The sequence below is a fragment of the Culicoides brevitarsis genome, chromosome 1, assembly GCF_036172545.1.
Source record: "Culicoides brevitarsis isolate CSIRO-B50_1 chromosome 1, AGI_CSIRO_Cbre_v1, whole genome shotgun sequence".
Lineage (NCBI taxonomy): Eukaryota > Metazoa > Arthropoda > Insecta > Diptera > Ceratopogonidae > Culicoides > Culicoides brevitarsis.
In genome coordinates, this window is record NC_087085.1 from 16037171 (window position 1) to 16064225 (window position 27055).

The following is a 27055-nucleotide window of genomic DNA, read 5'->3' on the forward strand; positions in this document are numbered from 1 at the left end:
TTAAATTATTCAATTTTAAAAGATCTTTTTATCAATTTTTGAACAAATTTTTAAGTTTTCAAAAATTCAATAATTTTTTTATTTTAAAAATTTTTGAGAAATTCATCTAAAACTTCAAATTTTCTAAAAATTCTCGATGAAAAACTGCTCTTTTTAAAATTTCAAAATTTTTGACAAATTGTATTTAAATTTAAATTTTAAAATATTTTGGTAAAAATTTATCAAAATCTTTCAAAAATTACAAAATATAACAAAAATTATAGATTTTGACAAATATTTAATGTTTTTAAGTCAATTTTCTATGTTTTTCCACGATCATTCATTCCATTATTCCCATCTTAGATTTTTGAAAAAATTAGGGGGGCGATAATGTAAAACATTTTTTGAAGTTGCACTTGCCTCACATGTGTCATTGAGTATCCACGAGGAGGACATTAAAAACAAACACGATTTTTAGTTTGGAAAAAGGCATTTTTGCATCAATTTAAAGCACAACATGGGCAAAGTAAAGAAGGAAAAGTTGGACGAAAGTGTCGTCAGCGTGAAAGAAGAGCCGGAAATCAAGGAGGAAGATACGTACGAGGAAAAAGTCAAGAACGTTTGTAAGATTGCCGCACCGCTGGCTTCCAAGAAACTAACCAAGCGTATTTACAAGTTGATTAAAAAAGGTAAGAATTCAATTTTTATGATTTTTTGATTGAAAATAATAATTTTCCTTTCATTTAGCTGCCAAACAAAAGTCTTATTTAAGAAATGGCTTGAAAGATGTACAAACTCGTTTGCGAAAAGGCGAAACGGGTCTCGTTATTTTCGCTGGCGACGTGACTCCCATCGATATCATGTGTCACTTGCCGGCTGTGTGCGAGGAAAAAGCCATTCCCTACTGCTTTACGCCCAGTCGAAAGGATCTCGGAGTCGCTATGGGGGTCAAACGTGGTTCCGTGGCAATGCTGATCCGTGAACATGGCGAGTACAAAGATCTGTATGACGAGCTGCGAGCGGAAATTCAAACGTTGCCAACGCCTTTGTAAGAAGACGGACCACTTTAGATTTTTAAGTCATTGATTACAATATTTTTTATTACACCTAATTTGATAATAGCGACTTATATCCTACAAATATAAGAATTTAAAACAATTCAGTACGTTTTTTTTTATACAAAAATATCCTTAAAAATTAAAATTTTGAGCGAAAATTTAATTCAAAAGTGCGGAAGACAAACTTTTCCCGCAAATAATTCCGAGATGACGGTAATCCACAATGCCAGCACGAACATTATGTACGAGATTCCGACGCTGTAGCTGTTGGGAAGTTGATATGGTAGTCCGCCAATTTCGTCGACGTGAAATCCGAGTGGGAAAATGACGGCAGCAAAGCAAAAAAGAACCATTGCCGTGAAACCGACCCATCGGGCATACGTTATGACATGTCGGTCCCAATTGCTGGATGCTAAAAGGATGATTGTGGTCGTGACACAAATGCATCCGACGAAGATACATATGAGAGCGATCAACCATTCGATTTGCAATTCGGGCGTGTAGCAAACTTGGGGGCGATTATACAGCTGAAAGCAACTCCACATGAGTCCGAGACGTGTTTCACCTGGAAAAAACAAGAATTTGAGTTGAAAAAGGGTCTAATGAGGAAAATAAACAATTTGAAATTACGCACCTCCAACATCAACTATCCAATCGGGCATTGCCAGAGCAATAATGGCGAAAACATCAGCAGCTAAGAAGAGTGTGGCGCTAATTAGCGTCAATTTTTCCATTTTTACGCAGTAAAATCAGTCGGATTTCTGGGATTTTTAATTAATTTTTCGCAAAATTTGTAAACAAAAGAACCATTTTGCTTTTTCGTGATTTGACGTTTCATGAATTGGTTTGAAATGGAACAGATGTAAAAATACGTTGGAAAAAATTCATTCATTAAATTAATAAATTTTAATTTTTTTCTTGAATTTGAGGATTTAAAATGATTTAAAAATAATTTAACATATTTGAAGCCTAAAAATTAATTAAAAATAATTTTCAGGAGCAAAAATAAGGAAAAAATATTTTTTAATTAATTTTTAAAACAAAAAATTTGAATAAAAAACACAAAAATTGTAATTTTTTGAGATAATTTTTCATACAAAAGTCATTAAAAAAATTAAAATTTAATTTTAAATTCATAAAAAATTAATTCTTTTAATTCAAAAAACTTCAACTCACAAAAATTCAAAGAAAATCTTAAAAATAATCATTTTAGAACATTTTGACATCTTCATTCCAGCATATGGTACATACAAAATTCATTCATTATACAGTCACATATGTGCACGATTCATTGATAAACAAACCGAGTTTCATTGAGGGAAATAAATAAATAAATATTCCTCGAAAAATGTGAATTTAGCACCAAGTGTACTTCAAAAAGAGCCATAATTAGATCAAAATTAGCCAAAAATACTCAAAAAATCACAATGCGAGTTGCGTTTTTGGTATTTTTATCAGCCATATGTGTTTCCGGTTACAATGTCGACAAGAAAGAGTCGACTGTTCTAATTGCCATTTTGATTAGAAACAAAGCGCATATCTTGCCATATTTCTTTTCCTATCTCGAGAGCTTAGACTATCCCAAGGATCGGATTTCGCTATGGTAAGCCTTGATTTTTATCGAATTTTCACAAGATTTCTCACAAAAAAAATTTTTTTTTTCAGGATTCGATCAGATCACAACGAAGATAATTCCCTGCAAATCATCGATGCTTGGTTGAACACAACTCGGGACTTGTATCACTCCGTCGACTACCAATTTAGCGTGCAACCGAAGCGCCGAGCGTCGGAAAATTCGTTCCACGATTGGTCAAATGAACGATTCAACGATGTGATAAGACTGAAAGAGGAAGCACTATACAAGGCAAAGGTCATGTGGGCCGATTACATATTTGTAAGTGATTTTTTTGGTGACATTTACGAAGAAATTGTAATTTTTTGCTTTTAGTTCCTCGATGCTGATGTAATTCTAACCGAACCGAGCACTTTGAGGTACTTGACGTCGCTGAAATTGCCGATTGTGGGTCCGTTGTTGCAGTCAGAGTCGTTGTACAGCAACTTCTGGGGCGGAATGACGCCAAAATATTACTACGTTCGCACGGAAGAGTACACGGAAATTATGAAATACGAGAAAATGGGAGAGTTTGTGTAAGTTAAGTTCAATTTTTGGATAAAATTTGTACTAAAAAGGTTAATTTTTAGTGTTCCAATGATCCATTCTGCGGTTTTGCTGGATATGAGACTTGCGAAAATCGATTCTCTCACTTTTAATAAGCCGAATTTGAATAAAATGCTCGCAAATTCGAATCAGGAGTACACAGGACCCAACGATGACATCATCACTTTTGCTGTTTCTGCCAATTTATCGCATGTTCCGATGTATATTTCGAATAAGAAGCAATTTGGGCATATCACGGTGCCACTCGAGGGTGACGAGACCATGGCAAAAGATAAGGAAAAGTTGACTGATGTCTTGTTATCGATTGTGAACGAATTGGGAGACATTAGCATAGTTTCCAGCATGCGCGAGTTTATTGAGTTCCCAAAAAAAGATCGTCTCGAGTTCTCAAAAATTTTCATGGTGAATTTGGTGCGTCGGGATGAACGTCGTAAAAAGATGGAAAAGAATTTCGATCTGCTTGGATTGGAAGTTGAGCATTTTGCGGCAATTGATGGCAAACAAATGAACGAAGAATGGATCAAACAGCAGGGAATCGAATTTATGCCGGGATTTGTTGATCCGTATCACGATCGCCCCATGACTTATGGCGAAATTGGATGTTTCATGAGCCATTATTTGATTTGGAAGAAAATGGTGGAAGAAAAACTCGAGTTAGTGTTGATTTTAGAAGATGACGTCAAGTTTGAACCTTATTTTAGAACGCGTGTCACAAATATTTTAGCTCAAGCAAGAAAATCCGGCAAAACTTTTGATTTACTTTATTTCGGTAGAAAAGCTTTGAGTCACAAAGATGAACGTTACATACCTGGCACAACGAATTTAGTCGAAGTTGGGTACAGTTACTGGACTTTGGGATACGTTTTGACTCTGAAAGGTGCGCAAAAGCTCTTGGCACAAGAACCGCAAAAGAAAATGGTGCCCGTTGACGAATATCTTCCAATAATGTTCAATCATCATCCCAAAGAACGTTACAAGTCGCAATTCAACCCACGAGACTTGGTAGCTTGGAGTACGGCGCCGCTGCTTCTCTTCCCGACACATTACACTGGAGACGAGGGATACATCTCCGACACGGAACAATCATTGACAATCAAAGTCACGAATGCAAAATCCGATGAAAACGCGAACAATCTGGAGCCCGCCGTCATTTCGGATTCCAAATCTATTTTTTCGCATCAAGAACTGAATGCTGAACACCAAAGAACTGAACTGTGAATCTCGTAGGAAAACAGCTTGCCATATTTAGGGACCAAAAAAAATAAATAGTTAGCTCTCAAAGTATTAAAAATTCTTAAAAATGACCGAGACTTACTTTTGCATATGAGGATTTTTGTAGTCATAAATGACAATAAATGTTGCAATAAAGATTTAAGCCAATGAACAATAAAATATAAAAAAAATAAAATTTTAGTTTTTTTCTGAAAAATTTTGTATTTTCTCAGAACTCAGTTTAAAATTTTCTAAATTTTAATAAATTTTCTTAATTTTGTTGAAAGTTTATCAATTTATAGCTTTAAAATTTTTAAAATATTTGAAAAAAAAAAATAAATTTTGAATTCTAAGATTTTAAATGATAAAAAATGAATTAAAAAAAGGTTAAAATTTTTTTAATTTTTTTTTTCTTAAAATGACAAATAAAAAAATGCTATTCAAATAAAAATTTTATTCAAAATAAAATTAAAAAAATGTTTTTAAATTAATTTGGAACATCAACAGAATCAAAGACTCAAAATTTTTAAACTTTCATTTTTGAACAAATTTAAGTTTTATTAAAAAATAATTCAAAAAAATATTTTGGTTAAAATTCAATAATTTTTTTAAGTTTGAATTTATTTATAATATTTTTAATAATATTTTTTTTATATATTTTTTTTCTTTAGAAAATTTTAGTTAAATTAAAAAAAAAAATACAATTACATTTTTTTAACATTTTAATAAATTTATTTCATAAATAAATAAGTCGACAGCAAAAAGTCTTAAGAGGCAATTTTCAGTCTTAGTTTTGTCTTTTTAACATTCACAGCTCGTCCTTCTTCTTAGATTCTACTTCCACGTAAAGTTTTTCAATGTCTAAAAATAATTAAAAATTTCATTAAAATTATTTTTTTTAAATTAAAAAAAAAATTTTAAACAAAAAAAAATTCAAAAAATTTACCTTCAATTTCCTTCGAATTTTCCGTGTCAGAAATCCATCCATTATTTCCCTTTTCTGGCACCGACACAATCGGCGGATCCATCGCATACACATTCAAATGTCGTTTCGGAAAATATTTCTTATAAAACTCATTCGTGTGCTTGTCATACATAATTCCCACAAATTCATCCACTGGAATCATTTTCTTCAACGGTTCAGTGTTGATTAATTTTCGAGCTCCTTCAAACGTTAAAATATATCCCGAAAGTGTCAGAGATGCTCCCGGTTCTCTCAGTAACTTTGATCCTTTGATACTTGGTCCATCTTTGCCTAACGGACTTCTTCCGAGATACAACAAATCATAATCTTTGATCAAACTTCGCACTTCAGTCAACGCTGCTTCGGTCATTTGCGTGAAATAATGCTGAAAAACGACGTCATCTTCTAAAATTAGGACTTCATCGAGCCCGTAGTCAACAATATGCTCCCAAATCTTGTAATGACTGAGAAAACAACCAATTTCACCTAATCGCATCGGGCGTTTCTCGAACATGTTTTCGTATTCCGGGATAAGACGGATTCCTTCGTCGAATAAATGATCTGTGGTCAAGGTATCTCCATCGACAGCGACGAAACGTTCAATTTCAAGACCAATTATGTCAGCTAATTTCTTTAATTTTAAATATTTTTCCTTGCGACGTTCGAGATTTATCACGAAAATCTTTGATAATCCCATTTTTGTCCTAAAAAAATATTTTTTTGTTAAATTTTAGTTAAATTTTTAATGAAAAAAACTTACTTTCTCACTTTCGGCAAGTAATCCTTCATGCTGTCGACAACTCGTAACTCCCCCAAATCGTTAACTATCATTCCCAAAACGTTCGTTAACTGTGCCTTATCGACGTAAAATGTCGAGTCATGCTCAATTGGTGCCATCATGTACCCATAATTGTGACTATTTGAGATGTACATTCCCAATCCAGCATAATCCGCGGATTTGGCGAGCAAAATCATATCGTCAAATGGTCCGTTGTACTGCCCACTGCCATTTATGTCGTAAGAAATTAATTTTACCTTATCGTGTGTTAAATATTTGCTCTTTGGATTGTTCAAATCGATCAAAATAACCGCGTTAACTAATGGCACCTTCGTTTCTCCAACTTTTTCGTACTTTTTGATCTTCATGTACTCATCAGTGCGCTTGTAAAAGTAATTTTCACGCATTCCTCCCCAGAAATTAGCGTAAAGGCTTTCAGTTTTCATCAAGGGAGCGACTACAGGAAGGTTTAAATTGATCAAAGTCTTTAATGTTGAAGGGTTTGTGAGGAAAACATCAGCATCTAAGAACTAAAAGACGTTTAAAATGATAAAAAATTATGAAAAAAATTAAATTTTAGAAAATTTTACCATAATATAGTCCGCTAAAATTTTTCTGCCATGATCGAAAGCTTCTTCTTTCATTTTTATGATATCCAAGTACCGCTCATCCGACCAATGATACAAATTATTCTCAGTTTTACGTCTTCTGGGAGCGCCTTCTTGATAAAATTGGACGTTGTGATACAAATGACTCGTAGAATTGATCCAAGCTTCTGTTATTTTAATACTGTCGTCTTCGTTGTGGTCTGATTTGAACCTGAAATTTACAAAAATTAATTAAATTTTGAAATTTTTATTAATTTTGTTACTCACCATAGAGAAATTCTATCTTTAGCATAATCCTGATGCTCTAAATAACTGAAGAAATAAGGCAAAGTGTGAGCTTTATTCCGAATTAAGGTAACAATCAGTAACGAAGGATCTTTTTTCTGTGTTTCTAAGCTATTATCACAATAAATTGAGTTGATTGTGACAAAAACAATCAAAAATTTCAATAATTTTTTCATAATTAATTCAATATTTTCACGTCGCGTTTTCAAAATTAAACTAAACAAGTCAAAGTCGCATAGTTGAACTTAATATGAAACATCTAGACGTTTTTTCTAATTGACACCTGAAAAAAGAATGAATTTTGTCGAGAAATTTCAGTGTGAACAAACATTATTTTTCGTTGTTTTATTATTTTTTTAAACAACAGCTTGTTTAATTTGACGCAAAAACATTCTGATATGGTTGATTAATGTTTCGTTATTTTTATTTTTTTGAAAAAAATATATTTAAAAATTTTAAATTTAATTAATTTAAAATTTTTAATTCAAAAAATTAAAAAAAATAATCAAAAAATTTAAATAAATATTTAATTTAAAAAAAATTAATTTTAATATTTTTAATAATTTTAATATTTATTGAATTTAAATATTTTTTAATAAAAATATTTTTATTTATTAAAATTTCTAAAAAAAATTATTTTTTTTTAATTAAGAGTCTAACAAATTAAAAATATTAACTAAAATAATTTTCTGAAAATTTTTTGTGAAAGTAAAAAAAAATTAAAAAATAATCATCAAAAAATGCGCTCAAGTCTCATTTTTAATGAAATTTTGTTAAAAAAAATTCTTATCAAAACACAAAACAAAAGTATTTCACGAGACCTCGCACAATGTCTCCAAATGACCTTGAAAAAAATGTTTTCAAAACACCGTTGGTCAGTAGCTTTTTGCACTAAAAACTGACTTTTATACTACTTTTGAAGCTTGTCACTTATCTTATCGTCAGTCGTTATCATGAAAGTAGCGGTTTTCGTTCTTTTCGGCATCGTAATTGCCATAAAAGCACAAGAAAGGGAATCTCCTGCTGTTTTAATCTCAATTCTCGTTCGAAATAAAGCTCATGTCCTTCCATATACCCTTTCATTTGTCGAAAATTTAAATTATCCGAAAAATCGTCTTGGATTATTCATTCGCTCCGATCACAATGTTGACAATTCTGTGCAAATTATTGACGCGTGGCTCAATACAACTCAAAGTGCTTATCACACAGTCAACAAAAAGTACAAATTGGTGAACGACAAAAGACGCACCGAAAAATCCGAGTCAGATTGGCCTTATGAGAGATTGACTCATGTGATAAACATGAAAGAAGAAGCTCTGAATTTTGCAAGAAAAAATTGGTATGACTTTGTTTTGTTTCTTGATGCGGATGTTTTGCTGTCAAATCCGGATGTCTTAAAAAATTTGATTGCTTTGGATTTGGCAGTTGTAGCTCCGATGGTGTCGACTACGGAGAAGGAATATACGAACTTTTGGTAAGTATTTTTAAATATTTTAGATTTTTATCAAAAATTTAATGAAAATTTATGTACAGGACTGAACTTGGACCGGAAAATGAAAAAATATTGGATAAAGAAATTCAAAATTACGACAAAAAAGGACATTTCAAGGTTGACGGAGTCTCGAATGTTGTTCTCGTGAACTTAAATTTGCTCAATTCAGATGGTTTGACGTTCGATAAAAAAGTTTTAAATACTTTGAACAACAAAAAAGGCTTTTATTATGAAGGAGTATTGGATCCTGATGTGATTTTTAGTGTTTCAGCCAAACAAGCAAGTAAGTTGAAGGCTTTGGATTTGATAAATTTACATAAATTCATTCAAAATATTTACAGATGTTCCAATTTATGTCGCAAATGACCACTTTTATGGCTTTGTCTTGCATCCTCTTGCTCCTAAAGACACTCTCGAGAAGGAAAAGCAAAGTTTGGTGAACGTTTTGGTCGAAATCTTGGACAAAAGTGCAACTAAAACTGTTGATGTCAAGGAATGTTTCAAAAATTTCATGACTTATCCAAAGCCGTAAGTTCAGTTTATTAAAAATTTTGACTTTTTTAAGCATTTTTCATGAATTTTAGTGACACTCTTGGAATGGATCGCATTTTTGTCGTAAATCACGACACTGACCTCAAAAACCGATTTGAACTTCTCTCACGATTTATGGGTTTAAGTGTTCAACGTGTCCCATTAATCGATGAAAAGAGCTTAACCCTTCAATTTATCGAAGAACATGGAATTTCTCAACTACCCGACTATAAACATCCCGTTGAAAAACGTCCCATGACATTATTTGAGATCCGTTGGTTCCTCAGTCATCATGAAATTTGGCAAAAAATGGTCAAAAAGTCCCTCAACTTGGTCCTTGTGATGGAAGATGACGTTCGTTTCAAGCCTGATTTCAAGAAAAATGTTTTAAAAGCTGTTGATGAAGCCAAAAATACCGGAAAAAATTGGGATTTGCTCTATTTTACGCGTAAATGGATAGGAGGAGATGAGCTTCGAGTAGATGGCACGAAAAATTTGTATGAAACTGCTTACTCACCTTCAACAACTGCTTATTGCTTGACTCTGGAAGGAGCTAAAAAGCTCTTGAACGCGAGTCCTTTGAGTAAAATGGTGCCTGTTCAAGAATTTCTGCCAATAATGGCGAATAAACATCCAAACAAGACTTGGAATGAGGCATTTTCCGAGAGAAATCTTGTGGCATGGCACGTTTATCCGTCGCTTGCCGAGACATTGAAAGACTGAAGTCGGTTGTTAACAAATTCTTTATTTAATTTTTTAAAAAATATGCAATAAAAATACTTTACAAGTAAGATTCGGATAAGTAATTAGCACATTAACACGGATTTTATCCACTCGTTTAACCCTAATTTGATAGCACCTTCTTGTGTTGTGTCCTTCAGTTTGAAGACCTCTGCGAAAAAATATTTTTTGTTAAAAAAATCTTTTAAAAATTGAATCAGGGACTCACCAAAGGCCATTGTTAGATGTAATATGGCAGATACGAAGTCAGCTAGTCGCATTGTTCCATCGCGTCTCATGTATCTACAAAAAAAAACATTTTTTATAAACAAATTCGACAAAAAATTGTAAATTTAGTTCACCTTAAAATGAGTGTGGACAAAATATCAGTACTTAGTTGGAAGCCTACGTCATATAAAGCGTCACGGAACCGCTCAGCTTTAAGAATTCCAGCTTTTTCTTTAGTATGCATCTTAAAAACGCTCTGCCAGGTCTTCAAATTAACCATGAACATTTTGAAGTCGTTGAAATTTATTCGAGCCCGATTGGTTTTCTACAATTTTTGATGAAATTTAATAAAATTTACAAGAAAAATTATTAAAAAACTCACATCCATCAGACAAACGACTTGACGACAAACATCAAGGCTGGCACATGATCGGATATAGTCGTTTGGGAGACATGCTTCCAGTAGTTCTTGTAAGTCAAAGCAATTTATTGTCCTAAAAATTAAAAAAAAAAATTAATAAAAATTCGATTTAATTTTTTTTAAGGAAAATTTACTTGTGATCATCAGCTAATTGCATGAAAACTGGTTCATACTGCGCTGTTCCCGTTTGATTGTTATTTGGGGAGTCTGGTTGGAGTTTTTGTGAGACATTGAGTGATGGAAACGGATCGAGCAAGAGCATCGTTTGGGTCTCCAATAAAGCTAAACGGATTGTCGTTCCGAGGACTCTTACGCTAAATGCCGATTCCTCGGCTGGTTCGAATGTTGTTGCCATAATCAAGTATCGACCGGCTTCCAGAGTGCATCTATGGCTGATTTGACGGGAGTTGGTGTACTGTGAGTTGACGAGACTTTTGTGCTTTTTGAAGAAACTTTTTGGTAGGCATTCGGTGACTTTGTTTTGAACTGAAAAATTGAAATTTATTAATTTTTTAAATCAATTTGCTCAAATTAAACTCTAGTTTTGTCACAATACAAATATTTAAAATATTTTTTTAAAAAATTTTTAAGAAAAAAAGAATTTTGGTAAAAAATCTACAAAAAAAAATTTTTAAATTTTCAAAAAAAATTAATTTTTTACATATTTTAAATTTATTAGCAGAAATAAGCAAAATTTTAAAAAATAAATTAAAAAAAAATAAAAATTATTTAAAAAACGAAATTTTTCTTTTAAAATTTTTTTTTAAAAAATTTAAAAATTTTAATTTAAAAAAAAAATTTGAACATTAAAATTTATTTTTTTGCTTTAAAAAATCTAATTAAAAAATAAAATTAAAATAAATTAATTAATTTTAAAATTATTTTTTTTTAATATTTTATTTTAATAAATATTAATTTTAAAATAAATTTTTAATAAAAATGCATCAATTTATTTTTTCACTAAAAAATTTTCAAAAAATTTTTGTTTCTTTAAATTTTATAAAACATCGATCAAAATTTTTAGATTTAAAGTTAAATTTTCTTACCATTATTTAGATTATAGAGCGTAAATCCAATGACTTTTGGTTCCATCACACTATGTTGATTGAGTGAAATGATGACATCTTCCTTTTCCGTGAGAAACAGTTGCAGCTGCGGATTAATATGAAACGAATCCGGATTATTACGACATCCGCCGCCCGTTACTCCACGTTTCCATGCTCCTTGATACAATCGCATTAACCACTTCCGATTCTTGTCTGACAACGAAGGCTCGTCTCTTGCCGTATCCGAGTCCAAGTGCACGCACTCGAGATGCGTAAAAGTTTGCGTCAATTCCATGAATGAGATCCAAAATTCCCCGACATCCAATTGCCCAAGTAGTCGATCGCGTTCCTGAATTGACACCCGATCCCACGAATTACTGAAATTGGACCAATCGCCGGTAAAGCCACTCGTTGCTGTGCCAAAATTCACCACGGCAAAAGGATCCCGCAAACGGACTAGTTGCACTGTATCACCCATGAGTGTCTCAGCCTTATCTAACGAGCAAAGTCGGTAATTTGTGCCGACATTTATGCCGTTCGCTAATTTCTCCATTTGATGTCGCAGTTGAGTATTTAAGCCGTTATTGACGGTGCAGGTGATGATGCTCGTTGTATCTAGCAGTGAATGTAGCAAAGGAGGTCGAATAATTGTCGTGTCTTGTTTGATGGCGATGCTTTCTGTGATGCCGCCCGTCAAGTCTGCCAAGCCATCTAATAAGGTGCCGTACTTTAGGGCTTCGTATGATCCGTGTAACCTAAAAAATTTATTTATTAAAAATAATTTTCAATGAAAGTCAAAAATATTTTGGATTTCACAAATTTTCTGAAGGAAAATATCAAAAATCGAGTATCAAATAGAATAAAAAGTAGCAATTTTTCAAATTTTTCTAAATAATTCAGCATAAATTTCAAAAATTAAGAGAAAATAATTTCAAAATTGAACATTTTTTACTAAAATTTTGAAAATTAGAAAAAAAAATTCATTTAAAAATTATTTAGACAGAAATTAAATTTTTTTCTTAAATTTATTTTTCAAAATTGGTCAAAAATGTACCAAAAATTATAGATTTTCAAATTTTTGAATATTCGATTCTTGATATTTTTTTGAAAAATTAAAGAAAAAAGTTAAGAAAAAGGAAATTAAAAATATTTTCGACTTTTTTATCATCAATTTTCAATACTTACTTCGCATACGCCTTCTCCAATAGCCCCGGCCAGAACGAATTTGTGTTGGTAGACTGCAAAAAAGCCAATTTCCCATTGATTGTCGGCAGTCGATCATCAACTAACACCTCTACCCATTCTCCGCACCACCAAAGACGAAAACGAAAAACGCCATAATACGGATTCTCGAAGCACTGATCTGCCGGCACTACTCGATAAAACAATCCCTTCGACAGGTAAAGCACTCCGAGACACGAAACGAGCCACCTGTCTCCCATTTTGCCGGGACTGATGTCAAATTGAGCATTCGCATCGTTCACAAAGACGGGACTTGCGGTAATTTCGTGCGGGCGCTTCCACTGGAACGTAAAAGGCGGCGTTTGATGGTAAAAAACTGAAGTTTGAATCGCCGGAAAATCCGGATCTTCCCACAGAGTGTTCTTCCGTTTGCACTCTGACTTTATTCTCTCGTAGCTCGATGTCATCTTGGCGTTGGCATTAGTGTCGATGATGCAACGAAATTAGGCGCTGGACATGTTCCAGTTGAAAAAAGTGTCTGGAATGGGAAAAAAATTGAAGAATTTGATCAATTATCGGTTTACACAACTAATTAGAGGGAATGATGATGGCTATTAAATTGACAAATAACATGTGGGATCGTTCTTATTCAGTCCATCGCGACGAATTACTCGCCTCGACAGACATAAAGAGACTTAATAACATGCTGTGTTTGATTTTCAATTAGCACGCATATCTGAAGGAGTTGACCATAAAACGTGTGACCTTTCTGGTATTTATTTTTTTCTCGTTTTTTTGTGTCTGTTAAAGTTAAATGGTACTTTATTTACAGAAGGCGGGTAGACAAATGATGCTACTGTGTGCATCAGATTTTTTTTTCTTCGTAGCATGAAATAACATGCTTTCAGTGATTGCAACATCAACAAGACACCACGACATGGAAATCCGAAAGATAATTGCTGTGAGCATGTAACACTACAAACAACGGTTGAACAGGAAAAAAGAATTAACGCATCATGTTAGAGACACACGTTGCTGAAGTAGTTGGTACGTGGGAAGTGTTTGCAAGAGTATTGTCAAGATAGGTCAGAAGATGTAAATTTTTAAGAATCTCTCTTTGTTAGGCGAATAAATTTAATTATTTGACTTTTTGTTAGTATTCCCCTTGATTTTTGTCAAATTGTCTGATTTTTGATGAAAAAATTTAAGGCAAAAAATTTAAATTTTTAGTAAAACAAGGAAAGTTTTGAAATTTTATTCATTAAAAAATCTTGAAAAATTTTATTTTACATAAAAACTTAACAAAATTTACTATACTTACTTTAAAAAAAATTAAATGTTAAAATTTATATGAAAAAAAAAATTAAGTCACATGACTTTACTTGAATTTTTCAAGAACTCTTATTTTGGCTTGAAATTATTAATAATAAAAATAAAAAATTATTTTATGCAAAAAATCATAGATTTTTGGTGAAAAAAATATAAAAATAACATGAAAATTTTTATTAATTTAATTTATTTAAATTTATTAAATTAATTTAAATTTATTTAATTAATTTATTATTTTTATTTTATTTAAATTTTTAATTTAAATATTTTTTTTATTATTTAAAAAAAATTTTAAAAATTGTTAGATGCAAAGTCAATTAATTAAATTTAGTCGCCTTTCTTTGTTTTGCACGCATCTCAAAATGGGCGTTCAGATGGGTGACCTACCTACAGGACAGCGTTTCGCTAAAAAATAATTTACTAAGGTGAGGTCGTGATGCATTGAATCCCACTTTTGTTACATGCCACAATTGCCACATGAACGCTAATGATGTCACAAAAATACCTTTAAAATTACTTAATTTCATACATTCAAACGTATGCTCATTTAGGTAATTGGGTTTTTTCTCATCTTACATCTCTTATTCATTTATGAGACACAATTTAGCGTTACAAGCTTGTTACTTTAATTTTTTGATTGTCTCCCAACAATGAATATCTAAATAAATTTTTTTGTTATAAATTAAACGTTACTCAGAAAAAAAATAATGAAATCGATATTTTACATTCTCTTAGGTTGGTTGGTACTACGCAGATTTACGAACCTTGAGAATTGGACGAGGAAACGTAAAATGAAACTAAAAATTTTCAAACAATCGAATCAATTCGAATGATTGATTTTTAATAGTAAATGCGGATTATATTTAAATGTTGAAGCTTCCTCGATGATGTTAGACGACAACCGCGAGAAATCGTAAAAAATTCCTACGCAAAACGAAAATCTGAGCAACTTGTCAGTGTCACACACCCATCAACGGCAAAAGATATGATCGTCGTAACCACATATCGTAATGACGCGTTGAGGAGAGAAGTGCATTTATCATCAGGTATTATCTCTTATCCCAAGATTTAATGACTCGGTGAGTGCATGTTGAAACTAGAAAAGTTCAAAAGTCACGTGTTTTTATTATTTTAGGTAAAGAATAACGGGAATTTAGAGATTTTAGCTGTAAAAAACTTTAAAGAAGGCTTAATGAAGATTTTTTTTCAGAATTTTTTGTTACAGATTTCTTCGATAAAATTATTGTTTATGGTTTGAATCGATAAATTTATTCTCCGAAATCATTTTATTCGATATTTTATTAAAATTCTGTCAAAATCTGAAAAGTTTTGTAAAAAAATTAACAAAAATACTGGAATTGATGATTTAATGTCAAGATCTACTTTTGTAAAATTTTTATTGACATTTCTATTTACTTATACAAGTACTTAAAATCAATATTTTTTAAATAAAATTAATTAGAATTAAAATTAATTTAATGTCATTTTATTCAAAAATTAATAACAGGCCAAATTTATTAATATTTAAATCATTTTTAACAGAAAAATTAACATTTTTAAAATAAAATTAAAATAAATTCTTTTTTGACGACAATTCATTATTTTAAAAAAAAATCGGCGAAATTTCTTCAAAAAAAAATTTTTTATAATTTTAATTAAAAAAATTAAAAATTTATTATTTAAAATAAAAAAAAAAACATTAAAAAAAAATTTTTTTTTTTCAATTTTAAAATTAAGTTCTTAATATTGAAAATTTTTCATAGTCAAATTTTCTTGAAAAATATTTTTTTAAAAATATTTTATGAAAAAAAAATTGTAATAAAAAATCGATAAATTTAAAAAAAAACCTCGAGCTTTCAGCAAGTTCCAAATTTAGAACCTCCAAAACTGCCGAAAAAATCGAATTCCATCTTTCCATTAAAAAAAATATTCTTTTGAATATTTTGTGGGATGACAATAACAAACGACGAAAGTCATTGTCACCAAAGAATATCATCGACACAGCGACATAATAAGTAATAATAATTCCTACAACATTGACCTTTTTTATTTACTGATGATATATTCTCGCTTTTTTTTCGTCGCACACTTAAATTGACTGATGAAAGAATGCAGTATTATGTTACATTGTGTGCGTGAAAGGAATGCGCCAAACCTATTACTTAAGAAACGTTATCTCTGAGCTATTGTTGTTTTTTGTTGTTATTATTGTATAAATTATGCATTAAAGTATCTTTTTTATTTCATTATTTATCTTACAATGTAACGCACACTCCTCCGTTGTGTTTGAAGAGAATTAGATATTTTTTTAGAGAATGAACTTTAGTTGATTAAATATGCCGATGATGACTTTCAATTTAATTTCTCGCAGTAAATTTGAATTTTTAACAATAACTAGTGTAGGAAGGGAATTTTTTTCATCAAAAACTTGTTTAAGAATGTTACGGTAGTCGTGCCGCTTTTGTTCCATCTCTTCATTAGTTTTATTATTATAATGGCAACAAAGGCCATGAAAACGTTTACATTCTCTGTCTTAAAAGTAATGTCCTTCTTGTTAATATTTCAATAAAAAAAAAACCCAAAGCAGAACATTCATCAAACACCTCGCCCACCACTGCATGTCTCGACAACTTTATAGATTCAACAAGATCGCGAAATATTTATTCAATAAAAAAAAACACTAGAAAACGCATTCAAAAAATTATTTATTACAAATCCATTAAATAATATTGCACCGTAAATAAAAAAAAACCAAAGTCAAGGTTGAACATTTTTTTTTCAATTATGGCTACTTTTATGTTATTTTTTTTACATTTAATGAGTGAAACGTGGTCAAGGTGGAATGACACGACATTGCATGACACACATGAACTTCTGCGAACACCATTAAAAACGGTCATTGGACCTTTCCGCAGGGTATTTTAGCAAAAATACTTTTTTTGTGGCTAAATATCTCAAACAACCAGATCTAGTTGTAAACAATTATTCCTTATGTCACATGATTTGCATCTATGCTAATTTTTATAACGTTCAGTAGGTAGAACAACTTCAACATCCCATAAAAGGCAAAAATCACAAAATTTATTGCAATAAATTTTCTTACGCCTGAACGTACAAAGAAATAAAATAAAATCATAAAATTCGATTCGTTCAAAAGCAGCAACAAAGTAAGTTTAGCTCAGCTAGTTAGAGATGCTAACAAATTAACACGTAAACAGAAAAAGAGAGTAAAAGTAATTAATATCACCAATGAAGCAACATCAAAAAAAACTTTCAATTTTCATGGAAAAACTCCGTAGGTAAAGAAACCATAATCACGTAAAAGCATAAAAGTAAATATTTGAAATAAAATAATTTTTATCTGGTGTTGCGTGATAAATTACATAAAAAAGAGAGTGATAATTTCATTAGTTTTGTTGTTGATTTTTTTTTCGAAGCCATATCATCTTTGTTAGCATAAAAATTGTAAATATTGAAACTGATAGCACTTGTTGGTGTTGAAGTTTAATGTAATGTTAAAATTGAGAAAGTGAAATGATATTTACTACATGACTCATTTTTCAACATATACTTTAAAAAATCGATAAAATAATGTAAAAATATATTTTAAAAGTAAAAATATTTTAAAAAAAATTTAAATATAATTTTAAAATTAAATAAAATTTAATTTAAATTTTTATAAATTTATAATAATTTATTTTAATTAATTAAAATTAAAAAAAAATAAAATTTATTGAAAAATATTTTAAATATTGATAATTTTAGATTAATTTATTAATTTTTTATTAAAATTTTAAAACAAAAAATAAAAAAATAAATTTAGTTTTTTTAATTAAAAATAAATAATTTTTTTAAAAATATAATATTATTAACTATGATTAAAATTTTAAACAAAACTATTTTTATTTTTTTGCATAAATATTTATAATTTAAAATAAAAATTCTTATATTTTAATTCATTTTTAATTAAATTAAAAAAATATATTATAAAAAAAATATTTTATTAAAATTATAATTTTATTTACTTTAGTAAAAAATTTTAAAAATATTGAATTTAAGAGAATATTTTATTAACTAATTTTTTGTTTAAATTATTTAAAATTAGAAAAAAGTAAAAAAAGAAACTGAAAAATAATATTTTAAGTTTAAATTTAATTAAATTTTAAAAAAATATATATGTATATTGGTAGACATTTAAACAAAAATAAAAATTGATTAATTAAACTTTTTTTTAAATTATTTTTTAAAATAAAATTTTTAATTTAAAATTAAAGAATATTGGAGGAAACTGTTTATTTTATAATAAAGTAATTAAAAAAAATTGTATTAAAAAAAATAATAAAATTCAAAAGATGAATAAAACAACTATATGACCCGACCTCGCTGAATCTTAACCATTACCGCTATAAAAATCACGAAAACTGCGTAAATTACTCACACTTCATGAAGACAGGAAATTATTAACAGCATCCGATACGAATTGATCTCTTTCCGTCACTTTTTGATAAATAAATAAAAATCTTATAAAAAATTTTTTTCTCATCAATATCACGGTTTTTATTTTAATTCGAGCACAAACTCGTTGTTTGTAAATTTGAATCAAAGAGCGGAAAAATAGTTGTTCATTTATTTATGTTTTTAGCACTCTTTGAATGTTTTTTTTTTTCATGTATCTGATTTTTTTAAAAAGCTAAAAAAATACAAAGTAAGGGAACTACTGAATTACCTTAACATACAATTGTATCAATTGAACAAACAAACGAATGATACTCGAAAAAGTGATATTTTTTTCTTGTTTCTCATGATTTGATTTTCTTTTCAATTATGTTTGCTATCAATATCATTCAAGCCACATGCCTTGTTTTTATTTTTTTTTATTTTATATCATGCAAGATAACTTGGCGTACAGCTAATCAATGTTGTATCGTCTCACAAGATTTTCAAAAGTCTCAAGTGTATTTAATAATATTTATGTTTGCGACCAGCACACCGCACCGCAAGTAAAAAAACTACACGAGTGAATAACTTTCACTTTGAAAAATGGAATGAAATTATGTTAAAAGTTGTGTATTTATTTATTTATTATTAATATTATGATAACTTGCTTGAGTAACAGGTTCGAGTTAATGCCATGGCCACATAGGCAGAATATAACAACAAATTTCTCACAAGTGACAATTGATTGCACGTTCCGTTTGAATGGCAAAACAAACTTAATCTTGATGATATTGAACTTTGTTTCGTGTAAAATTTAAATATTTGTCGCTTTGGTTGGTTAGTTGACATTGTAAGGTCGATTAAACTTAAGCTGATCAATACGCCTCTTAGCGATTATTTTTTACCGATCAAGGGTCATTGACGCATTTGATCTCGCACGTATGAGGAAAACTTCACGATGATGGTCAGAAAAGGAAAAGTTTATTATCATAACTCGATTTTCTGCATTTTTATTGAATAATTAATAGACATAATTTATTCAAACATAATAACAATATTATTATTTTTATCTTAAATGCCAACAAGAAAATTACGTGTAGCTAAAACGTTAACGACTCTTTAATTAAATTAACCATGATCTTCATAAAAAATAATAACATTTGCAGTAAAATGACTCTCTTGATGAAAAATAATAAAATTTCACTTGCAAATCTTTATTAATATGATTGTTATTATTACAATCCGTTGTTTGTTTGAAACTATTGCGCGAAAGTTTCAACGCGACATATTATTTTCAATTATCTGAATCGCTCATAACTCACGTTCACTACATGCACTATTAATGTGGCCAACAATGCGTTCGCACAAAGTGTCATGTAAAAAATTAAAAAGAAATAGTTCGTAACCGCACAAAAAAATAACAACTTTCATTCATCTGGGCGAGACAATAGACGACGAAAATACATTAAAAATGATTGTTTTTGGAGTTATGGGAAAAAAAGCGAAATTCTAGACAAGGTCGCCGAGAGTACGAAATGTGACAATAGCTTTTAAATTAAATGATTTTTTTTTTTGTTTAAAGAATAGAATTTTATAACCCGTCAATTAAACAATTTTAACGAATTATACATAATTTTAGAGTTTTGTTTAATGATAGTTTGGTAGACAGGAAGCTAAAATTTTAATTATTATTATGATTTTTTGTTTGTAAAAGTCATCTTTGGGTGTAATGATGTCATATAATGGCAGAGATGTTGACATAAAAAATAAAAAAAAAAATGCAAAAATAATAAAAAAATTTTATTAAAAAAAAATTAGGTTTTACCATTTAAAAAATTAATTTAGTTCAAAAAATGTTTAAAAAATTTTTTTTTTTATTTTTGTATGAAGATTGTTTTGTAGAAATATTAAAAAATAAATTTATTACCAAAAATGTCAGAAAATAATTAAAAAAATTTTTTGAGGACTTAAAAAATATTAAAATAATTTATGACTTTAAATGTCAGAAAAAAAAATAAAAAAAAATCGAATACTTTAAAATATTTTAAGAAAAATCTATTTAATTATTTTATTTTATTTTTCTATTTTATCATTTAAAAATAATTTTACGAAAAAAAATGATTTTAAAAATATTATTTCAAAGAATTGAAAAGATTAAAAATATTTTTTTTTTGCCAAAAATGTCAAAAAATAATTTTTATTTAGATTTCTATATTAAATAAATAATTATATGAACTGAAATGGAATTAGGTAATGGAAAGTTTTTAAAATAAAAAAATATTTTTTTTAATAAATATATTTTTTTAATAAAAATATATATTTTTTTAAATACCTAAACATATTTTTTTAAAAATAAAGTAATTTTTTTTTTATTAAAAGTCAAAAAAAAATTAATAAATTATTTAAAAACAATTTAAATTTTTTTGCACTTAAAATTCAAAAAGTAGCTACACCTCTGCCAAATTTTCAACTCATTCAGTGACGTAAGAACTTGCACAGATGCAACCTGCGATTATGAAATAGTAGCAAACAATAAGTTACAGATGTTTTTTTTTCTCGAAATGTGATCATAAAAAAAGATGAGAGAGTTATTCATAACATGATTAAAATTCATATTTTTTTATTTTTTTGACGTGAGTCTTTCATTGTTCAGAAAATAACTAATTTTTTAGTAACTTCAAAGCTACTGTTGCTTAGACAGATAAACCCACAAAGGAAGATACACAAAGAAGGAGAAAAACGTTACGCTGCAACTAAATTAACTTCTGAATTTTAAAACATTTTTCTTTAGGTGATGATGATGTAATTGATTTTTTTTTCTCTCTCTAGTTTTTTTTTCTAAATGAAATGACTGCGCTTTGGTGTAACCTGTCGGCAATTATGGACTGTTGTAATAGAAAAATAGGAGATAACAATTGAAGAACAATTGGAGTTATTGTGTTTGTGAGGTGAATTGTTAAACAAAAAAAAAACAAGATGAATTTAATGGGCAATCAATCATCAAAAGCGCACTACTTTTTTTTTTGGTTTTGATGAAATTTTAATTTTTTTTTTACAATTAAAAAAAAAGGTTGAGTATTTTTTTTTTGTTTCTTTTTATGACTAACGGTAAATATTTACTTTTATTTTATTTCGAAAAAAAAAAGCATTCTTAAGATGAACGTACAAGACAAGAAGAAGAGGAAAAAAAACGAAACATCTGATTGACTTCGCCACTCACTTTTACAGATATCCAATCAGATATGCTGCTGCACAATAAGAACCATTATATATTTTCCGTCAGCTATAAATGACGCAACAAACAATAAAATCAATTCTCTTGCAATTTTCGTACGGTGTTTTGCATCAGATAAATAAATTATTTCTTTTGAAATCTAATCATTCATGCTAATGTCGATCTATCGATCAAAAGTAACCTTTCTAAAGCATAAAACACGAGGTGATATTTAAATAAATTGAATGATTGAGGTTTTTGCACCACCAGAAGAAATATTTCTTTGTACAAAAATACAAAAAAATTATCACGATGGAACTTTTTGATATAAAATTGCCACTTTCTTCCTCGTTTATCAGACTTTTGCATCTTGCCTCGAGTGATTTTTATTTTTTTTTTTATTTATAAAAGAAAAGAAATATTTTCTGTTATTAATGTTAAGATAAGACAAAAAATACTTAACCTTAAAAAATTTTTAAAGATGTACAATAAAAATATTTACTTTGGTTGCATGCGTCTTCAGAAGATAAAATTTTGTAGCTGTCTTATAAAAAATATCTTTATACAAAATATTATAGACAAACACGCAAAAAAAAAAAGTTCAGGTAGAGTTAAGTCATGCTCATGACCTTATCGTCCGCCGAGTTGCTCGTGCATACACAAACTGCGACAAACTGTACTTTTTTATAATTTTAGACATAAATATTCACTCACCTCTTTTATTTTATCGTTTTGTGTAGATTTTTTTTTTGTTCTTCTAACAAATATATCGCGAGACATAACAATGGATGACTCTTCTTTCCTCAAGCATAATAAACAGATAACGTAAGATTATCGTGCGTTATAAAATTTTTTATGTATTTTTCTGGTGTTTGTTGCGAGAAAATAAAAATAAAAAAAAATAAATGAAAGAATGTGTGATTTTTCAACGACTTCTAAGCACACTTAGCCTCGAGTTGTTAGGTTGAGTGGATGTTTAAGCATTTGATGAAAGATATTTTCACGTAAAAATTTTTTTTTAATTTTTAAAAAAAAATTAACGAATATCGATTAAAAAAATTTTATTAAATTAGGTAAATTTCTTCAAAATAAAAAAAAAAAACAATTTTAATTTTAATTTTTTAACTAAAATGTCAATTAATTTTCAAAAAAAAATTTAATTCTAAATTTTTTTTAAATTTACCAATTATCGATAAATTTTTTCTTAAAAAAATTAATTTTAATCTAATTTTAATTAATTTCAATTTTTTAACGCGGAAAAAATAATTTTAAATATTTTTTTTAAAAAATTCACCAATTATCGATAATTTTTTTCTAAAAAAAAATTCAAATAAATTTTCATTTTTTTATCTAAAAAAAAATAATAAATACAAAAAAAAAATATTTTACATATTTTCTATAAAATGATCGATAAATAATTAAATTTCTTTAAAATAAATCCCAATCAATGTTCATTTTTAATCAAAAAATTTTAAAAAAATATTTTCAATATATTTTTTTAAATTTACAAAATTTTCTCTGAAAAAGTTTTAATTAATTTTAAATATTTTTTCAAAAATTCACCAAATATCAATAAATTTCTTCTGAAAAAATTCCAATTAATTTTCATTTCTTTCAAGCCAAAAAAATAAAAAAAACAAAAAAAAAATTGTTCAGAAGTAAATGACCTTCATTATTTATTGACCAAATGCCTCGCACTTTCATAACTGGTTTCATCATTTATTTACTGTCTACTCCACAACACGCATACCTGCCGCACATACCTGCGCTCTGTTAACATTCGCTTAATTTTCACATATTTTTCGCCAACACTTTCTTCTTGATTTGGTTACATACTCAACGTTATTTTTTTTTCGTTTTTTTTTTATTATTTTTCGTTAATTTTTGCACGCAACACGTTTTGATGTCATTTCTGTATATCGACAAGCGGGCAAGAAAAGAATCAATGACCCTCGGAAATATCAATGAATGCACGGCTTAGAAACGGGACTGACGTGGCATTGCCAAAAAATGAATGGAAATGACATCAGCTATGTAGGAGCTTAGCTAGTTTTTGGGTGTCAGTTTTTTTTTCATTAAAATTTGAAGTTGATAGAACATGAATTGAATGTTTATTGTGTAAATTAAAAGTAAACAATATAATTTTAGGGTAATTTTTTTTTGGTAAGGTGCCGTTATTAATTGAAATTCAAAGGAAATATACCAAAAATGGGTTGTTAAATTACTGACGGAAGTTATGTTTATTAATGTTTTTTTTTTAATGAGACAAGAAGATGCTTCTAGCATTTTTTTACAAGAAAATAATAAAATATGAAACATAATAATAAAAGAGCTTAATTGAATCAATTAGAACTTGGCCTAAGTCTATAACGATTTAAGTGTCATTCCACGCCTTTCATTGCAAACCTTTCTCTTTATCATATATTTTTTATATTTTTTTAACAGAAAAAAAATATTATCTTGACCGAGACTGTAACAGACTCATAACACTAATGATGATTTTTCTCTCGCTTTCTTATCTGCGTCGTTCATCTTTTATTTCTTCATATACGCCAGATAATATTAACAATTATTTTTATTATTATTACACAACATGACAGCCTCCAAAAAGAGAAAGAAGAAGAAAAATACTCACAATTAAGGTATTAAGTTCCAGCAGGGGACGACGACAATCTTCCGTTTTCGTTCCGTATAACTGGTAAGTAACTTTAAAAAAAAAAAATCGTTGTAGTTGTCTGTCTGTCAATGTATAGTAAACATAATTGTTATTATGGAGAAAAATATGATTACTAGAATAATAATAATAATAAAAAAGCTGGAAACTTAATCCAGTTAGTGTGAGCGAGGCGAGGAGTGTTCTCTATGATAATAATTATTTTTATTTTTTTTCTAGTATTTTTTCACAACTAAGTATGAATTTATGTATATAATAATAATAATTTAATTATATATGTATGTATTATATATGTAAGTTATATAAAAACGATACAAAGGTGAATCTCTCTAAGCAAAGATTCTGTTATGATTTTTTTTTATTTTTTTATGTAAATGTAGGAAAAATTATTATTCATTGCATTCATTCTCTTTTGTACTTTTCCTCTTGTTTCATAATTTTTTCTATATATAATATATATAATAACTTTTAAATTCAACACTTTATACTTTTTAATGCTAAATTCATGAAGGAATTTTCGATTGATACTACACACTTTGCGCGTTGCCTCAAAAGAAAACCGTGGAGAATTACTCAATATACATATACTCGATGATCTCATTCGATTTTATGTTCATATTATAATTTAAACTTGTTGAATATTATATTAAAATATATACATGTAGTAGAAATCAAGTCAATTTTTTTTTAAATAATTTTTTTTTATTATTATTATTATTTTTATTAAAGGTTGTCGTAAAGTAATAAAAAATTATATTTATCTTATTAAACATACACAATTGCACTGCGCACTTGTAAATAAAATTCCAGTTGCAAAATTAATCGATTATTTGATTTTTTTTTGTCTGTGTAAATTTTAAATATCTTGCTTAATGTTATTTATTAAAGTTATATAAAATTATCCAGTAGTCAATGACTTTATTATTGTTTTTTTTCTTCTTTGTTTATTTTTATTTTATTTTAAATCACAAAAACTATTTATTTAAATTTTTTTCAATAAAACACTTTTTGGCAGGTTTTTTTTTTGTTCACATGTAACGTGAACGAGATTCTTGCGCTGCTGTACTCTTATGTTATTTTATGTTATATTTTATTATATTATATTACGTAGGTACACAGCGAAGCACAGAGGAAGAGAAAAAAAGTAATCACGGTAACGCGCAAAAAAAAAAACGAGCAACCGAGGTTCGTCGTCTGTACCGAACAAAAGATTCCAAGCAACTAAAGTAAAAATATTTCTTAACTGTACCTCATCGCTCACCTGTTCCCAATACGTGAGTAGTATACCTTTTCTTTGTATTTGTTAGGTAGTAAGCAATCACTGAATGTGTGAGTATACTTTTGCGGTTGGACACCTACTGAACGCGTGAGTTGCTGAGTTACGGCGAAGAAAGCGATTGGCATGTCCATGCAAAGTCATTCATTGTCGGGAATGGAATGCAATTTTTTTGTTGCAGATTCTTCTTTGAAAAGTTCTTCCATGTCACTCTTTTCACTCAGCAAATTCCCGTGTTGTTGTTAACGATAACACTTTTTGTTGTTTATTTATTCACCTCTTATGCATTATTTTTCATATTATCAGGTATAAGTCGTAAACATGCGACGACGCGGACGAGTGTCTTGCCTTCCATTCATTATTTATTATTACTAATAAAAATATATCTTTGTATAAAATCGCATATATTTAAAAAATAATAATAATAATAAATGAGTTATTCCAATCACGAGTACAACGAAATACCGTAACTATGCGTTAAAATTTTTATTTATTTTTTTTTTAATTTTTGAGAACAAACCAGAACAAAGTTGGGTGATAGAATCAGTTCGCATGCAAAAAAAAAATCTGCATTAAATTAAAAACCTGAACATGTTGCATAATTATTCAATTTCAACCTCCAACATTTTTTTGTGTATTATAATTATTATTGTTATTAAAAAATTCTTGTCAAACTTGTTTGTTTGTGTGTCGGTCGCGAATTGCGTTGCGCGCAAAAAAAAAATAAATATATCGGAAAGAAAAAAATAACAAGAATCAAGTTTATTTATCTTTTGACATAATTTTTGGCGTTGGCAGACATTGAATTTACTCGCACAAAACCTGTTATTTTCTAGAAATAGAATTTTTTTATCAATATTATCATAAAATATATTTTATATATGTTTGTATATATGTTATACAACAACATTATATTTGTATATAAATAAGAAATATAAAATAAAATAAAACAGGATTTTATTAGAAGAAAAAAATAAATAAATAAAATTTCTTGATAGAAAAAGAAATGTGGAAAATTTTATTACTTTTACTTTATAACAGTTAAATATATATAAATTTGTTTTTTATTAATGTTAACGTAAGCTTCATAAGTGTGTCATTTATGTTACTATCACGAACGTGTTTGAATGTATAAAATGTACTTAATTAGCATACAGCCGCTGTGAAATGTCAAAAATATCGTTGTTTAGAGCCCAATTATAACTAGCCAGAGGTGTGTTTTTAAAGACAAAATATCGCTAATCGAAGCATTAAAAAAATCATAAACTTTTTAAGTTAATTTATGTGTCACGACGATGAATCAGGGGATTTTCTGTAGAATAAAAAGCTTTCTTTTTAATGATGCGTCACCCCAAATTATGTTCAATGTAAATAAATTCCTTTCACATAAAATCATTTTATGTACGTTTTTTTTATTATTAATATTATTAAATATATTAACA

The 27055-nt window shown here is 28.6% G+C and overlaps 6 protein-coding genes across 6 annotated transcripts; 3 read left to right on the forward strand and 3 right to left on the reverse strand.

Annotated features, from left to right (window-relative positions):
- Positions 1 to 409: 409 nt before the first annotated feature.
- LOC134837430 (H/ACA ribonucleoprotein complex subunit 2-like protein) lies at positions 410 to 1137 on the forward strand. Its single transcript, XM_063852808.1, has 2 exons — positions 410 to 668; positions 727 to 1137. Exons 1-2 carry the CDS (start codon positions 497 to 499, stop codon positions 1029 to 1031), a joined length of 477 nt encoding a protein of 158 aa, XP_063708878.1. The 5' UTR covers positions 410 to 496; the 3' UTR covers positions 1032 to 1137.
- Positions 1098 to 1862, reverse strand: LOC134837419 (uncharacterized protein C16orf52 homolog A). Its single transcript, XM_063852797.1, has 2 exons — positions 1672 to 1862; positions 1098 to 1602 (listed from the first exon to the last, which is right to left on the reverse strand). The coding sequence occupies exons 1-2, from the start codon at positions 1769 to 1771 to the stop codon at positions 1202 to 1204; spliced, it is 501 nt and encodes a 166-aa protein (XP_063708867.1). The 5' UTR covers positions 1772 to 1862; the 3' UTR covers positions 1098 to 1201.
- A 474-nt stretch (positions 1863 to 2336) lies between these two features.
- Positions 2337 to 4595, forward strand: LOC134836837 (glycosyltransferase 25 family member). The gene is made up of 4 exons (XM_063852078.1): positions 2337 to 2640; positions 2703 to 2931; positions 2986 to 3185; positions 3240 to 4595. The coding sequence occupies exons 1-4, from the start codon at positions 2465 to 2467 to the stop codon at positions 4432 to 4434; spliced, it is 1800 nt and encodes a 599-aa protein (XP_063708148.1). The 5' UTR covers positions 2337 to 2464; the 3' UTR covers positions 4435 to 4595.
- A 641-nt stretch (positions 4596 to 5236) lies between these two features.
- LOC134837342 (glycosyltransferase 25 family member-like) lies at positions 5237 to 7239 on the reverse strand. Its single transcript, XM_063852714.1, has 5 exons — positions 7046 to 7239; positions 6761 to 6989; positions 6153 to 6700; positions 5375 to 6096; positions 5237 to 5289 (listed from the first exon to the last, which is right to left on the reverse strand). The coding sequence occupies exons 1-5, from the start codon at positions 7237 to 7239 to the stop codon at positions 5237 to 5239; spliced, it is 1746 nt and encodes a 581-aa protein (XP_063708784.1).
- Positions 7240 to 8016: 777 nt separating this feature from the next.
- On the forward strand, positions 8017 to 9859 carry LOC134837344 (glycosyltransferase 25 family member-like). The gene is made up of 4 exons (XM_063852715.1): positions 8017 to 8537; positions 8597 to 8838; positions 8897 to 9083; positions 9140 to 9859. Exons 1-4 carry the CDS (start codon positions 8017 to 8019, stop codon positions 9807 to 9809), a joined length of 1620 nt encoding a protein of 539 aa, XP_063708785.1. The 3' UTR covers positions 9810 to 9859.
- Positions 9826 to 24353, reverse strand: LOC134836980 (calpain-C). Its single transcript, XM_063852280.1, has 8 exons — positions 24299 to 24353; positions 12687 to 13221; positions 11502 to 12256; positions 10590 to 10941; positions 10417 to 10528; positions 10169 to 10359; positions 10036 to 10109; positions 9826 to 9978 (listed from the first exon to the last, which is right to left on the reverse strand). Exons 2-8 carry the CDS (start codon positions 13148 to 13150, stop codon positions 9893 to 9895), a joined length of 2034 nt encoding a protein of 677 aa, XP_063708350.1. The 5' UTR covers positions 13151 to 13221; positions 24299 to 24353; the 3' UTR covers positions 9826 to 9892.
- Positions 24354 to 27055: the final 2702 nt, after the last annotated feature.